Genomic DNA, 15,691 nt, shown 5'->3' with positions numbered 1-15,691 from the left:
GTGTTCTCCGCAGCAGGATATTGCGAGTTGCGAGTATACACCCTCTGCCTACGCCCATTCATCCTAATTGATAATTTGGCGGTAGTCATGCCAATGTAGAAGGTCGAACAGTGTTTACATAACAGCTGGTATACAACATGTCGTTTCGCAGGTGGATCTCCCTTTGATAGTACATGTTTTGCCAGTTATAGGACTGTTAAAGGTGGTGGTAGGCTCAAAGGAAGAGCCACCTGCAAAATGACACGTCATATACCAGCTGTTACGTAAACAAAGTTCGACCTTCTACATCGGCATGACTACCACCAAATTATCAGTCAGGATGAATGGGCATAGGCAGAGGATGTATACTTGCAACTCGCAATATCCTGTTGCAGAGCATGCTCTACAACATGACATTTGTGACCTTGGCACCTGTTTCACCACACATGCCATCTGGTTTCTTCCACCAGGCACCAGTTTCTCAGAGCTCCGCACATGGGAGCTACCACTGGGTCAATCCATATGAAGTGGTCCAGTGATGATTGCTTGACCATTTTTTAATATTTTAATTTTTTTATATGTGACTGCCCTATATTTGAGAAGTTCAAAACAGTTTTTTAAAATAATTTATCTTGCACCTTTACTGAATGGTGGCCATTTTTATTTGTAGACGTGCGATGATTTTTCAGTCTGGAGACATTAGTGAAAATTTGTATATCTCTGCAATGGGTTAAGTTAAAACATTGCAATTGACATGAATGTTTTTAGAAAAGTGTCCTCTACAACATTGTCTATTACACAAAATACCCCTAAATTCAAAAATAACCAGTCAAAATGACTTGCAAAGTTTGGTATCCAAATTTTCAAAAATCCACTTTTTAGGCCCAAAAATAACAAACAAGGAGGGATTTATGACAGTCTATTTTTTCCTATAGTTAGATATCATACACTACTAGCCTCATATAGAGCAAGAACACTTACAAATGTTTCCTTAATTTTTTATGAATTTTTGAAATTTGAAAATTTTCATTTTTGGAACAGTTTGGGGTTAGTTATCTCAGGTGGGACTGAATATAAAAATATGATTTTTGCACAGTTTTTACACCTATACAATAGCAACATACTGTAAAAATTTCAACATTGATATCAGACTGTGAACAAAGATACGAATTTTTGAAAATGAGGAGATAATTCACATTACTGTACAACCGACCTTATGGCTGTTGCCTATTTAAATGGTTTATTGTTTCATTGTAATAAAATTTAATTGTGACATATATTTAGTTAACATCCAATATTCATTTAGTTTATTTATTTTTAATAATGCAATATTAAACAATAGGAGCTTTCGCTTTTGTTCTATGGTGATAAAAATGCCCATTTACTTTTAGGTTTATTGTCAATAAAGAAGTACATTATTGCTGGGTGTGGCATTGTTGTAGTCAGTCTGTTCTGAAACCTCTGTTAAGAGTGGATTTACATACTTCATCGAGAGTGTAGAATGTGTTACGTGCTTTGTTCTGTGTGTAATTTGTAATTAATTTCAAGAGATTAACTGGAATGCAATAACATGGATGAACAGTGATCTGTTGGACAGATAGCAAGTGAAGTGTGTCACAGAATACTTTACAGTTCAGTTTTTAAAAAAACTTGAAAAATGTTAGTGACTTTGATGAAGTTATAAAAACTTTTTTTTTTTAATTTCGAGTAAGTTCTTCTGTAATGTCAGTGTGTGAGTAACTTGAGAAGAAATATATTCAAAGTACAACTACATTTTTGGAAGAAAGAGCTGTGATCCACTTAAAGTTCATAAAAAGCCTATTACTAAAGGTTTGAGGGAAATAAAACTTGAACATTTGTCCTTGCTATGTGGAGTGAAACAGCTTCCCAAGTGAAACGTAATGTTATTCCTGGAAATTCTCTGTGCCCAAATTGTTACTCAGTAATATTTGTTGTTAATCCAGAACCAGAATCATGTAACCTTGTTAATAACATTTATATTCCTAATGAGGGAGCTATTAGCATATTGGATTTTGCTTGTTCTAAGTTATATGTATCATCTCATGCTTCGCAAATAATAAAATTAAGTAGCGGAAAAAGAAAGCAGCTATTGAAAGTAAGGTACAACAAATTTCGTACAAAATTAGAAAAGACTTGGAATCATGCTTTAATAATACAAATACCAACATTATTTCTTAAGAAGAAGAAAACCTACCACCAGCATCATATGACACTGAATATTTGAACTTAATAGAGAAATTAAAAATTAAGTGTTCAGTGACATCTAAAGAGAAAAAAGTTAAATTTTAAGTTTGCTGCCTGACTCATGGTCAAGAGAAAAAATAGTTCATGAATTCACCATTTCTCATCGTCTGGTTAAACTAACCCAAAAATTAGTGAAAGAGCAAGGCATTCTTCCAGTTTTAGGAAAGAAGAAAGGAGTAGGTATAAGTGAAGAAACAATTAAAAAGATCCAGCAGTTTTTTGAAGATGATGAAAACAGTAGAATGTGACCAGATTGCAAAGATAGCAAAAGAGTTGTTATAAATGGAGTTAAAGTAACAAAGCATAAATGACTAGTGCTGTAAAATTTAAGTGAACTTTATGTAACTTTCAAAAATTCTCATCCTGAATGCAAAATTGGAAGGTCAAAATTTTGTGACCTCTGCCCTAAGTGGTGTATTTTGGTTGGATCCTCAGGGACACACTCTGTATGTGTTTGTTTATATCATCAAAATGTCAAACTGATGATTGCAGGTGCAAAACTCACTGATCTTAACTACAAAGAGTTACTAGATTTAATGGTCTGTGACACTAACAGTTATGACTGCATGATGAGTTTGTGTAATAAATGCCCTAGTAAGGAAACTGCTATTGAATTGTTTCACGAATATGATGAGGAAATGCCAGACAGTATTACCTTCAAACAGTGGGTCACAACTGACAGGGCAGAAATGATAATTGTGGTTAAATCTCAGGAAGAGTACTTGGAATCTTTAATTGATAACTTAAACTCAAGTCACCACTATGTTTCTAAAATCCAAAGTAAGTTTTTGAAGGACAAAAAAGCACAACTTCTTGAAACTGAATGCAGAATGCTAGCTGATTTTGCAGAAAATTTTACATTTGTGATTCAGGATGCAAAACAAGGGTACCACTGGGTCAACAACCAGGCATCAGTGCAATCATTTATTCTCTACCTTAAAAATGAGAAAGATGAAGTTTGTAGTTCTTCAGTTTGCATTCTAAGTGCAACTACTTGGAGCACAACACTTTGGCTGTACATGTGTTTCAAAAGTATGTAATAAATTAAATCAAAGAAAGTTTTCCCATGGTTGAGAAGCTGATATGCTTTTCAGATGGAAGTGGTAGTCACTATAAGAACAAAAAGAATTTTTCAAATCTATGCAACTACAAAGTAGACTTTGGGTTCGAGGTTGAATGGCACTTTTTTGCATCTTGCCACGGTAAAGATGCATGTGATTGTTGTGACAGTGCCACGAGATTTAAAAGTGCCGCTACGTCAGTACGCAAACACGGCGATAGAGGCGCTCCGCAGCTTGGCCGAGCGCGGGAGCGCCACCTGGCTATGAATGGCACCAGCCGCATGTCACGGCACGGCATTCAAGTGACAGATACGGAGTTAGTAGCATGTAACCTGCTATTGTATCTACTTTTGTATATCCACACAATTTATTAGTGATTAAAGGTTATAACACTTGTTGGCGACGAGGATGGGATATTTTTTTTCCTGTGTTGTGGGATTGTGTGTTCGTGTCGGGGCAGACATGGAACAGCTTTTGCAAGTGCTCATTGAACAACAAACACAGCTGACGGCTGCTATTCAGGTGTTGTCGGCGTCGCTTACTCATCGTCTGTCTTCCTCTTCTCCGCCTCCAATCCCTCCTTACGACGAGGACGCTGAAGACTGGAAGGATTATGAGAAGCGTTTGCAGCAACACTTCTTGGCTTTCGGCGTTGTCGACGCTCCTATGTGTAAGTCGTTATTTCTATCTTGGATTTCCCCACGGATCTATCAGCTGCTATCTCAGTTAGCCCCTCTGCGGGAACCTGCCTCTCTGTCCTTCCAGGAAATGTGTGACTCATTGTCTAACTATTACCGAAAAAACACCCACATCGTGGCCGCCCGCGTGGCGTTCTACCGGTGTCGTAAACAGCCCCATCAATCTTACCGGGCTTGAGCGGCGGAACTACACGGTCTGAGTAGGAAATGTCAGTTTGTCACGGACACTCATCATTAGTCTTATGCTGATTCAATGGTTCGGGACGCTATTCTACGGCTTGCTCCTGATAAAGAAGTTCGGCAACGTGCCTTACAACTGCCAAACCCGTCGTTGTCGGAAGTTCTCAGCATCGCTCAATCTTTTGAAGTGTCTCACGCTGCTGGTGCGCAAATAGACGCGTGGTGTGATGTAGGCGCCGTATAGACCACTTTTGACGCGGACAACTTGCCTGTTTCACAGGGGAACGACGATGTGGCGGCGGTTCACTCGCATCAACAACGTCGCGTTGGGCCGCCACGCTCGCAGCGAAAACAGCAACCACAGAAGCAGGTTCGTTCCGCACTTCCTTCTTGTCCATGTTGTTTCGTACAGCATGACAGGGCCGCGTGTCCAAAACGTTGGGCCACGTGTAATTCATGTCGGAAAAAAGGCCACATTGCTTCTGTGTGTTAGTCCCCTAAAGTTCCTGGCGACGAGGACGAGGCATCGGACATGGATGTTAACTGTGTGCTTTCTCAAACAAATAAGTGTTCTGGATTCGCATGCAAGTGGACACTGGCTCTGCAGTAACTCTCATTAATTCTCGCACGTATTTGGAGTTGGACTCCCCTCCCTTGTCTCCAGTTACGCGATATCTACGAACTTATAATAAGCAGAAAATTCCTATCGTTGGCCAGTTTGATGCTTCCACTGCCTACAAGTCTGTTGTTAGGCCCCTCACGTTTTATGTGGTGGATCATGCGGGCACTGAAAACCTGTTGGGTTATGATGCTTTCCAGTTATTCGGCTTCTCCATTGATGATGATGTGCACCTCATATCTGAGGATATTTCGTCTCAACAGCTGGATGGATTGTGTTCTGAATTCTCGTCCGTGTTCTCTGCTGGTCTGGGTCGTGCCAAGGATTTTGAAGCCCACATTACTCTTAAACCTACAGCTCGGCCTAACTTTTTCTGGGCATGCCCTATTCCGATGGCGGTGCGTGCACCTGTCAACGCTGAGATAGACAGGTTAACAACTTCGGGGATTCTCCTTCCTGTTACCTCCAGCGAATGGGCATCGCCAATCGTGGTGGTTTCCAAACCAAACGGGAGTCTGCGATTGTGTGGTGATTTTAAAGCCACTGTCAACGCTCAGAGCCTCATTGACACTTATCCTCTTCCCCGTCCTGAGGAGTTATTTACCAAGCTCGCTGGGGGCCAGTTCTTTTCCAAACTTGACTTATCGGAGGCATACCATCAGTTGCCGTTGGATGCGTCTTCCAAGGAATTTCTCGTCATCAACACTCCTTGTGGGTTGTATCAGTACCAGCGGTTGCCATTTGGCGTTGCTAGTGTGCCGGCCATTTTTCAGCGGTTTTTGGAACAGCTCACGGCTTCCGTTCCCGGCTGCATCGACTACCTGGATGACACTGTTGTCACGGGGGCCTCCACTGAGGAGCACCTTCGCAATTTGCGTTCACTGTTTCGGGTTCTGCATTCGGCTGGGTTGAAGTGCAATCTGGACAAGTCACAGTTCTTCCAACCCTCCATTGTGTATCTTGGTTTCCACTTGTCCCGTGAGGGTATACGTCCTTTACGACAGCACGTTGCGGCCATTACCGCTCTACCCCGGCCGTCTACGGTCAAGGAACTTCAGGCGTTTCTAGGCAAGATTGCTTATTATCACAAATTCATTCCATCCGCGGCGGCGGTAGCTTATCCTCTGCATCCGCTGTTACGCAAAAACGTTCCTTTCTGTTGGTCCGAATAGTGTGAGCAGGCTTTTGTCCGCCTGAAGGCTCATTTGCAGTCGGCGCCTTGTCTTGCCACATTCCGTCCAGGTCAGCACTTGGTTCTGGTGACTGACGCGTCACAGTATGGCCTAGGGGCTGTTCCGCCCATCGGTATGAGGATGGGTCGGAACGACCCATCGCCTACGCTTCCAAGACCCTCAACGATGCCCAACGGCGTTACTCTCAAATCGAAAAGGAGGCGCTCGCTATCATTTATGCTCTAAAAAAGTTCAGCGTTTTTTTGTATGGTTCTAAGTTTCACCTCATCACCGACCACAAGCCGCTGGTCTCTCTGTTCAGCCCCTCGGCATTGCTTCCGGATAAGGCAGCTCACCGCCTGCAACATTGGGCCTTATACTTGTCTCGTTTTGACTATGAGATCCACTATCGCGCCACAGGCCAGCACGCCAACGCTGACGCGTTGTCGCGTTTGCCGATGGGCCCCAACTCGGTTTTCGATCGAGATGAACTACTCTGTTTCCACATTGATGAGGAAGAACGTCATGCGGTCGAGGGTTTTCCACTTACAGGTTCGCAGGTCGCATCGGCTACTGCGCGGGACCCGGTCCTGCGTCAGGTGATCGGTTTTGTTCAACGGGGTTGGCCGGACAGGACCAAGGGCCGGGCATCGGATCCCCTTCGCAACTACCATGCCTTACGCCTTCGTCTGTCTGTTGGTGAGGGTGTTGTTCTTCTGGCCACGGATGGCGCATCTCCACGGGTCGTGGTACCAGCCTCTCTTCGCAAAGATGTTCTCAAACTATTGCATGAAGGCCATTGGGGGATTTCTCTGACTAAGTCCCTGGCCCGCAGGCACGTTTATTGGCCCGGTATTGATTCGGACATCGCCCACATGGTCGCTGCGTGTGGTCAGTGTGCTCAACAACTGGCTGCACCCCGTACAATGCCCTCTCCGTGGCCTGATCCGGCGCAGCCATGGGAACGGGTGCACGCTGACTCTGCCGGCTCCTTCCTCGGCGCTTATTGGCTACTGTTGATTGACGCCTTCTCGAAGTTTCCGTTTGTTGTTCGATGTCCGTCGCCCACCACTGCGGCGACGACGCTGGCTTTGTCCAAAATCTTTGCGCTAGAAGGTCTTCCATCCACGATTGTCACGGACAATGGCCCTCAGTTCTCTTCGCAGGCCTTCCGTGATTTTTGTACTGGACAAGGGATTCATCATGTTACAGCACCACCCTTCCATCAGCAATAGAATGGGGAGGTCGAGCGCCTTGTCCGCACTTTCAAAAGTCAGATGAAAAAATTCCTTAGTGATTTTTCCACAGATGATGCTCTGTTGCAATTTCTGAGTTCTTATCGCTTCACGCCTCTGGGTGATCGCAGCCCTGCTGAACTCTTGCATGGCCGCCAACCGCGCACTCTATTGCACCTGCTTCACCCTGTCAGGCCTTGTACTGTGTCCCTTCGTGCGGGAAAATACTCGGTGGGCGCCGACGTGTGGGCACTAGGGTATGAATCTCGCCCTAAATGGATTCCAGGGGTGGTCCAGGCTCTTCGCGGCCGTCGGCTTTGTGAAATACGTACGGACGATGGCATGGTTGTTCGCCATTACGACCAGATGCGCCCACGAGTGGTGGCCACGCCGGTGCCACCGCCCTTTCTTTCGCTTCCACCAGCCCGAGAAGCCAGTCCTGTCGCTGCTGCTGATCTTCCGTGCGTGTTGCTGCAGCCGACGTTGCTCCCGCTTCCGAGTACGCCGGAACCGGCCCCAGTTGCGACGCCGCCTTCTCCGTGACCCATCTCGCTGGAGCACACTCCCAGGTCAACGACACCTATGGATGCTGCTCCGGAGTTTTCACCCATCATCTCGTCCAGGAGGCACGTTCCACGCGCAAGCTTCCATACTAGACATTTTCGACCATACTCTCGTGTTTCTCCGCGGGATCTTCTCAGGGCCTCCCAAGAGGCCATGGATGTCTCCGCACTGTCCGTGTCTCCAAGGAAGTGAGTGTTTTTTTTTCCAAAGGGGGGAAAAGTGTTGTGACAGTGCCACGAGATTTAAAAGTGCCGCTACGTCAGTACGCGAACACGACGATAGAGGCAATCCGCAGCTCGGCCAAGCGCGGGAGCGCCACCTGGCTATGAACGGCGCCGGCCGCATGTTACGGCACGGCAGTCAAATGACAGATACGGAGTTAGTAACATGTAACCCGCTATTGTTTCTACTTTGGTATATCCATGCAATTTATTAGTGATTAAAGGTTATAACAGTGATGGAGTAGGAGGTACAACAAAATGTGAAGTAAGTAAAGCCAGCATACAAAGACCAACCATAGACTAAATTTTCACTGTACAGGACATGTATGTCTTTTGTAAGGATAATATTAAAGGCATTACCTATTTTCTGAGCAAGAAAGAAGAAGTGGTTCTGCATATGAAAACACCACTTCAAACCAGATTTGAAAACTGTATAGCAATAAAAGGAACAAGGCATTTCCACAAATTCCTTGTCATAGCAGAAAACTTAGTTTGATGCTATGTAACATCATAAATTTATGAGGATCACTGTGTCAGTAAAATTACATCTCTGTCTTTAATGTTGAATGACATAATAGCATGTGTGTATGATGGACAGTGGTAGCTCCCAGAGGTTGAAAGAATAAGTGTGGAAAACAATGATGTTTTTGTGCATTTTTACCACCCTGTTGGGCCAAGAACATCATTCACGAAATCTACTTGTGACAAAGTTTGGATACCATTGAAAAATGTTTTAAGGAAACTTTAAGTGCTTGAATTTACCACAGCAACTGGGAGGTCTTATTCCTTTCTTAACATTCACCACCAGGTTTAGGACCAGTCACATCTTGAAGGGTATTAATTGAAAATATTTACTTTAAGTATGTTAAAATAATATAAATGTTAATTTCAGTTATGTTTTCACTTTTTGTATATAATTCAGTACCTTACTTCAATCGTAATTGATTATATCCTGCCAATATCACACATGAATAGGCAACAGCCAGAAGATTAGTTGTAGAGTAATGTGAATTATCTCCTCATTTTCAAAAATTCATGTCTTTGTCCACAGTCAGATATCAATTTTGAAATTTTTACAGTATGTTGCTATCATATAGGTGTACAAACTGTGCAAAAATCATGTTTTTATATTCAGTCCCACCTAAGATAACTAACCCCAAACTTTAAAAAAATGAAAATTTTCAAATTTCAAAAAGTCATAAAAAATTAAGAAAACATTTTTAAGTGTTCTTGCTCTATATGAGGCTAGCAGTGTAAGATATTTAACTATAGGAAAAAAATAGACTCTCTTAAATCACTCCTTGTTTGTTATTTTGGGGCCTAAAAACTGGATTTTTGAAAATTTGGGTACCAAACTTAGGAGGTCATTTTGACTGGTTATTTTTGAATAGACAATGTTGTAGAGGACACTTTTCTAAAAACAATTATGTCAATTGCAATGTTGTAACTTAACCCATTGCAGAGATATCCATATTTTTGGGTGACTTTCCCGAAATCTACTCCTTTTCCCAGACCTCTACAGACCATTTCCTTTACCCCTCTTCCTTCCCCTTCAACCCTTCTGCCTGAAGAAGGAGCCACTGGCTCCAAAAGCTTGCCAGTTAAACCTTCTTTTGTGTATGTGTTCTGGTGCCGCTTGGTGAGTAGATTTTTTATCTATCCAATTAAATAATTTTGTCAGTAATTGATTGTTTTTGTTCAAATAAAGGGAACAGCTGTTTCTCAAATGGAATGAAAAACATCATGTTCACTTAACTGAATCAGAAGTAAATTACCGTTTACCAGATAGAAAAATCATCATTAATTGAGAAGTATAACAAATTTAGTGATTACTGTTGTAGATGTTCAGGAACTTAGGCAGACATGATAAATGAAACTGTTTATATTACACATTCTTTCTTATCATTCATCATTAATAGAAAAACTGGCGGTTTAGGGACAGATCAGTAGTGCTGTTATTATTTCATTGTGCTTTTGTAGTATCCAAGTCATACTTTTATATTACAATGTATTGTGTTTCAGATAATAGAGTTGATGGTTTATCAACATGGTTATCCAGCTTTGATGAAACAGAACTTGGTGAGCCTGCTGAAGAAAGACTTGCAGTTGGTGGTGTCATTGTTGAAGAAATGAGAGCCGCTGTTTTTGAACAGACTGGATTCAGATGCTCTGCAGGCATTGCCCATAACAAAGTAATTATTGCAGTTGTTTATGGTGTAGGGAACATTAGAGCACCTAGTTTATGAATGTGTGAAAATAAGAAAAAATATTGTACCTCCAATTTTTCAGTCAATCATACCCATCCTCAACATTGAATTGGTGTTTCAAACAATAATTACTCTTTGACTCTTTGTGTGGGACCAAATATACATCAGTGTTACCAGTAACATTCTAGAGATGCTATTTTCCCCATTACTACTACCGAAAATTCATTGGTTTCGTTTCTCAGATACCATTTGATACACTTGTGCCAAAAAATAAAGTTAGTTTCTTTCTAAATCAAGAGAGTTAAGGAGAGCTGTTTGCATTGCGTAAAATTTTGTATAGTATATGATGAATCATTTTTATGCATAGACTAGCAACCCACCCTGACTTTTGACAGGAAGCACTAGAATCTGTGGTCAGACAACTTATCTGACTTAGCGGTAATAAATTATATACACAAACCTTCCTCGCGAATGAGTATGTCAGTTAGTGAAAACCATATCAAAAGCCTTATATTAGGTCCTCCAGATATAGACAGAAAAATTGACGGGGGACTTTTCATCATAGTTCAACCAGTTTGCTCAAAATATTTATAAGTTTTATACACAAACCATTGTGAGTCTGTTGTTCTATTAGTGAAAAATGCAGTATAATCCCTACAGTAGTTTCTGAGATCAGCTTTCACATACAGGCAGAAAATTGTTGTGGAGGACTTCAATTTATAACATTTAATAATAGATTTGTATAGATGGGTTTCTGTATTAAATTCAGTATGTTTTTCTATAATGTTTGTAATTACAAACACATTGTCTGTCCGTGAACGACTGAGCTAAATCCATTTTGTTCTTCAAAAATAGGATCTCTGATATTCTGCATACCTTGATGGCCTTTATCAACCTTGAGAAGGCTTTTGACCGTATGAACCATGATAGCCTATGGAAGATTATGTCTGAATGTGGATATACTTATCACTTAAGAGTTAGTGAAAAGTCTTTACAAAAATAAACAAATTGTAATAAGTGCAGGTAGAAACCGATTAGAAGAAATAATTATTAACCTGTATTTTAGACAAGGGTGCAGACTGTCACCTGCCCTTCTTAATATTTACATTGACTTCATTCTTCATAAATGGGAATGTAAAGTAAAGAAAGGAGTTAGGGTAATGATGAGAAATTCCAGAATGTACTTTTGTTTGCAGATGATGTTGTTGTTATTCAAAAGAATTAAGAGCCCCTCCAAAGCTAAGCACACAGCTGAATTAAATATGCAAAAAGTACAGCTTAACAATTTCTAATAATAAAACGAAAACCATGGCATTTTGAGGAAAATATGCAGTCAGATTGAAAGTTGTTTTGGATAATTCAGTTTTAGAACAAGTCTCCCAGATCTCTTATTTAGTCTATAAGCTTTGAGTTTGACTCTACTATTGAAGATAAAATACAAAAATTCAAAGCTGTCTGTGGTACAGTAGCAGAACTTTGGGCCTTATAGTCCATAAATAGACCATCATGAAATTCCATAAAGTTATGGCATTTCCTTTGTTATCCTATGGAAGTGAAAGACGAGTTACCACAAAAAAAGAATAAAAAAGAAAACAAGAAAATACAATCCAAACAGCAGAGATAAGATTGCTAAGGAAGACGAAGGGCTGTGCAAAGAGAAACATGATTATAAATGAAGATATTAGAACATAATTAAATGTTTTCAACATGAATTAAAAAAAATTCAGAAATATCATGAAGATTGTAGACAACATCTCATGAGAGTGCCAGAGCTCACAATTTCTCAGAAGATCCTAAACCACAAGAGGTATCAGAAGACCTCAAGAAAGGTGGGAATGATTTTGTTTGTTTGTAAGTTCAGAACAGGCAACGGCCTAATCCTTGAAAGGGAGATGACGACGACGATGATGATGATGATGATGGTTTTTATAGATTATTGTAATGCTTTTCTGCTGTCTGGAGTTGTGGGGGCTGCTTACTTTACCGCTTTTACTATCAAATACTGCCTCCTCTGTAACTGACCAGCTCGTAGCTTGTGTCATTGCCACAAAGCATCACTCCAGATGCCAGTTAAATATGGAACAGATAGCACTAGATATATTACGCACCCATCATAACTATAATTGTAAATTATGTACACAAGCTTTCCATGTGAATCAGTCTGTTTATTAGTGAAAACCATATTAAAATCACTGCAGTAGTTTCTAAGATTCGCTTTCACATTGAGACAGAAAAATGCAGTGGGGGACATCAGTTTGTAATATGTGTGAATTAAAAATTTCTGTCTTTGTTATCATCATTATTTCCCTGTACTGAATCATTAGGGAAGAAAACATAAATAAAACATAATTCTTAGTTTACTTTTTATTTCTAATTATCAAAATTTTCTTTCTCCAACAGTTGTATTCTACATAATGATAAGCTGAGAATCCATAATCAAGTCTTAATCTTATTGAAATCTTACTAGTACTTTGCTTAGGTACTGACATTGCAAATTACATTGATCCATTAGTGCTCATCTTGCCTCCTAAGTGCCTGGGTACTCTGTTGATTAGGGCAGAATAAGATTACTTAGTGCTGCTTATAGTCGGGACACATCCTCATGTTAGTTTAAGGTCTTTTTGAACCTATTATGAAGATTTTATAAAGTTAATTATTTAAAAATATTTGAATGTGTAGCTAAAAGTACAGTTACCATAAATATTACAGCTACATTTTTGTGCAAATAACACACAAATTAACACATGCAGATATTCTTTCTTTTTTTCTTTGAAGATCTTCTGAATTGATAGTGACTGAAAATCTTTATACCGTCTTTTTGTATTGTACATCTGTTTTCTATGGGTGTATATCTGTTAATATAAATGAGTGCAAGCCGGCCGGTGTGGCCCAGCAGTTCTAGACGCTTCAGTCTGGAACCGCGCGATCGCTACGGTCGCAGATTCGAATCCTGCCTCAGGCATGGATGTGTGTGATGTCCTTAGGTTAGTTAGGTTTAAGTAGTTCTGAGTTCTAGGGGACTGATGACCTCAGATGTTAAGTCCCATAGTGCTCAGAGCCATTTTTAAATGAGTGCAGATAAACATGTGAAAAATATAGCTATAAATATGTAGCTATAAATATGAGCCATGTGTGTCATCACTGTAATTTCAGCCTTAAACTTTCAAATGTTTTAAGTATATTTGAAATAGATGTGAAAAAGATTAACTTGAGAATACTTTTGGAACAGACCAGAGGTGACGAGAAACTAATGTAAGATTATACTGTGCCTGTAAAAATCATCTGCAGTTTATTCACAACTGAACTTTAAGCCACAGTCATAGTTTAATTATTCCTATTTTGGATAACATTAAACGAATGTAGTCTTGGTAACTAGTTCTCCATGTGCTATGGTTGTTTTATCAAATAAGACAACTTTGATCATGGGTTATAAGTATTTTGCAAATAATTGCTTTTGTATGATGTGTTTTGATGTAATGAAATTGTTTCAGATACTTGCAAAATTAGCATGTGGGCTTCACAAACCCAATCGTCAAACAATTTTACCACAGTCTCAAGTACCAGTCTTGTATCAGACCTTACCAATCAAGAAAGTTCGAAGCTTGGGTGGAAAGTTTGGCGATTATGTAGCTACAGTTTTAGGGTGCACTGTTATGAGTGATCTTGCAAAGTTCTCTCTTTCAAAGCTTCAAGAAAAGTTTGATGAGAAGCAGGGGTGAGATGTCCTTCCTTATTGTCATCATTATTATTATAAATTATTACTGCTACAACAACAACAACTACTACTACTACTACTACTATTACTATTTATTACATCTGTGTGTATTGTTCATAACACTGTGATGTAAACAAGCCAGTGAAGTGAAATTTACCAAAAATGGAAAGCAAGATACAAATCATTCAGGTAACTTATGGACTGCAGCCAGGTGATGTCATCGATGACCTCTGATATTTTGACAGGAGCACACCCTACCATTTTCAAGGCATAACTGCAGCAAGTAAGTGCTGTGCAATGTCTTCTGGATTACAACAGCACTGTTGGTGAACAACCTCACAGAACTTCCAACCTTATGCACTAGATCATTTATGTGTATTGTAAACAGTAGCAGTTGCATGACACCACATTGAATGCAATTAGTAAACAAACTCTTCTCCAGTGAGCCTCATTACAGCTTGAATTCCATTGATAGCCAAGTATACATGTGTCTTTGTAATGTTGAATGACTGGTAGAGGATTTAATGTAACTGAGAAAGCAGCAACTTTTGTCAAAGTGACATATTTTTTCTAATTTACTAGTTTATATTTAGCTGGAAGAAACATAAATAGTATTAAGTCATATGGGGAGAGATTGTTGTTAATTTTCTGTATGTTGCTCATATTTTTTAATGTGTACCTTGACTTGTTCCACATCTCTAAAAAATACTCCTTTTGATGGGATCTAGGGAACATGATGAATGAATGACTGTATGCAGGAGTTGAGATAAAAGTGAGCAGCATCCTCTGTTGTTTGTTATCCAGTATTACACTGGACAAAAGTGTGTGATGATTATCTGGGAAACCATTCACTCTCATAGGGAATTCCATCTGGTCTGAATGCTGTGTACTGTAAATAGTAGCCACTACATGAAGGAAATCATAGGACTTGTTGAATTGTTGTTACACAGTGTCCTGGAGCTTTATTCCAAAAACAAATGCTCATTCACGTACTCCAGTCTTCTTGTCTACACAAGAAATACAACTTCATTTCTGACTTACCCATACTTTCTTAAATAAAAGAGCCTAGATTTAGGTAGCTGATATTGGAATAATTGTGTAACTGAGAAACATGTGGAGTCCAGTGAAGGGTGTGTGGTATTATGCATACATTCTAGAATCTCATTTCAGGAATGGAATTCACTCAGAAAAAAAAATGTTTGGCAAAGTCTGTTATCCTAAAATGAGCAAAAAAGAAGAAAAAGTACATTTTTGGCTAAGTGTTTCATTGACAGACAGATATTATCTAGTTATCTTGAATAGCTGTACTTTCAGATAAATATATTTGATATCTCATACATCAGTTACACAATCGAAGCCTGTTTAATTAAATTTCATTATTTGAGAGGCTCCAAAACATGTGGCAATGTGTTGAATATTGATATGTTTAATCTCTGCTTTGTATCAGCACAAGTTTTATGTGAACAAAATTTGATTTTAAATGCAAACATTTTAGATTAGGCTTGTCCATGACCATTACGAATATGAATTGAAAATACAAGTTGCTGTAACTAGACACATTAGACCAACTACAGTATTCTCCATGATGCAATTCAGTGGATTATTTCTCCATCATCCAGTGAATTTATGTCAGTTAATAAGGCTAACTTTTGAGTAATATGTGGCACTGTCAGTCGATGATCACTGGCTTCGTTTCCAGATGTACTTACATCACATTATGTACCGTGTACAGTTTGCTACAGGTCAGCCGAAAGTCACACGTGCAATTTATCAAT

At 39.8% G+C, this 15,691-nt stretch overlaps 1 protein-coding gene across 1 annotated transcript in view; it reads left to right on the top strand.

The window, feature by feature from the left end:
* Positions 1–15,691, top strand: part of LOC126481465 (DNA polymerase eta) — a 194,741-nt gene that overhangs the window by 106,732 nt on the left and 72,318 nt on the right. The window contains exons 4-5 of the mRNA XM_050105241.1: positions 10,017–10,186; positions 13,693–13,916. Coding sequence (XP_049961198.1) covers positions 10,017–10,186; positions 13,693–13,916 — 394 coding nt within the window. The remainder of the gene's footprint in view (positions 1–10,016; positions 10,187–13,692; positions 13,917–15,691) is intronic.

The sequence above is a fragment of the Schistocerca serialis genome, chromosome 5 (assembly GCF_023864345.2).
Source record: "Schistocerca serialis cubense isolate TAMUIC-IGC-003099 chromosome 5, iqSchSeri2.2, whole genome shotgun sequence".
Classification (NCBI taxonomy): domain Eukaryota; kingdom Metazoa; phylum Arthropoda; class Insecta; order Orthoptera; family Acrididae; genus Schistocerca; species Schistocerca serialis.
This window is presented reverse-complemented; position numbering and strand designations above follow the sequence as displayed.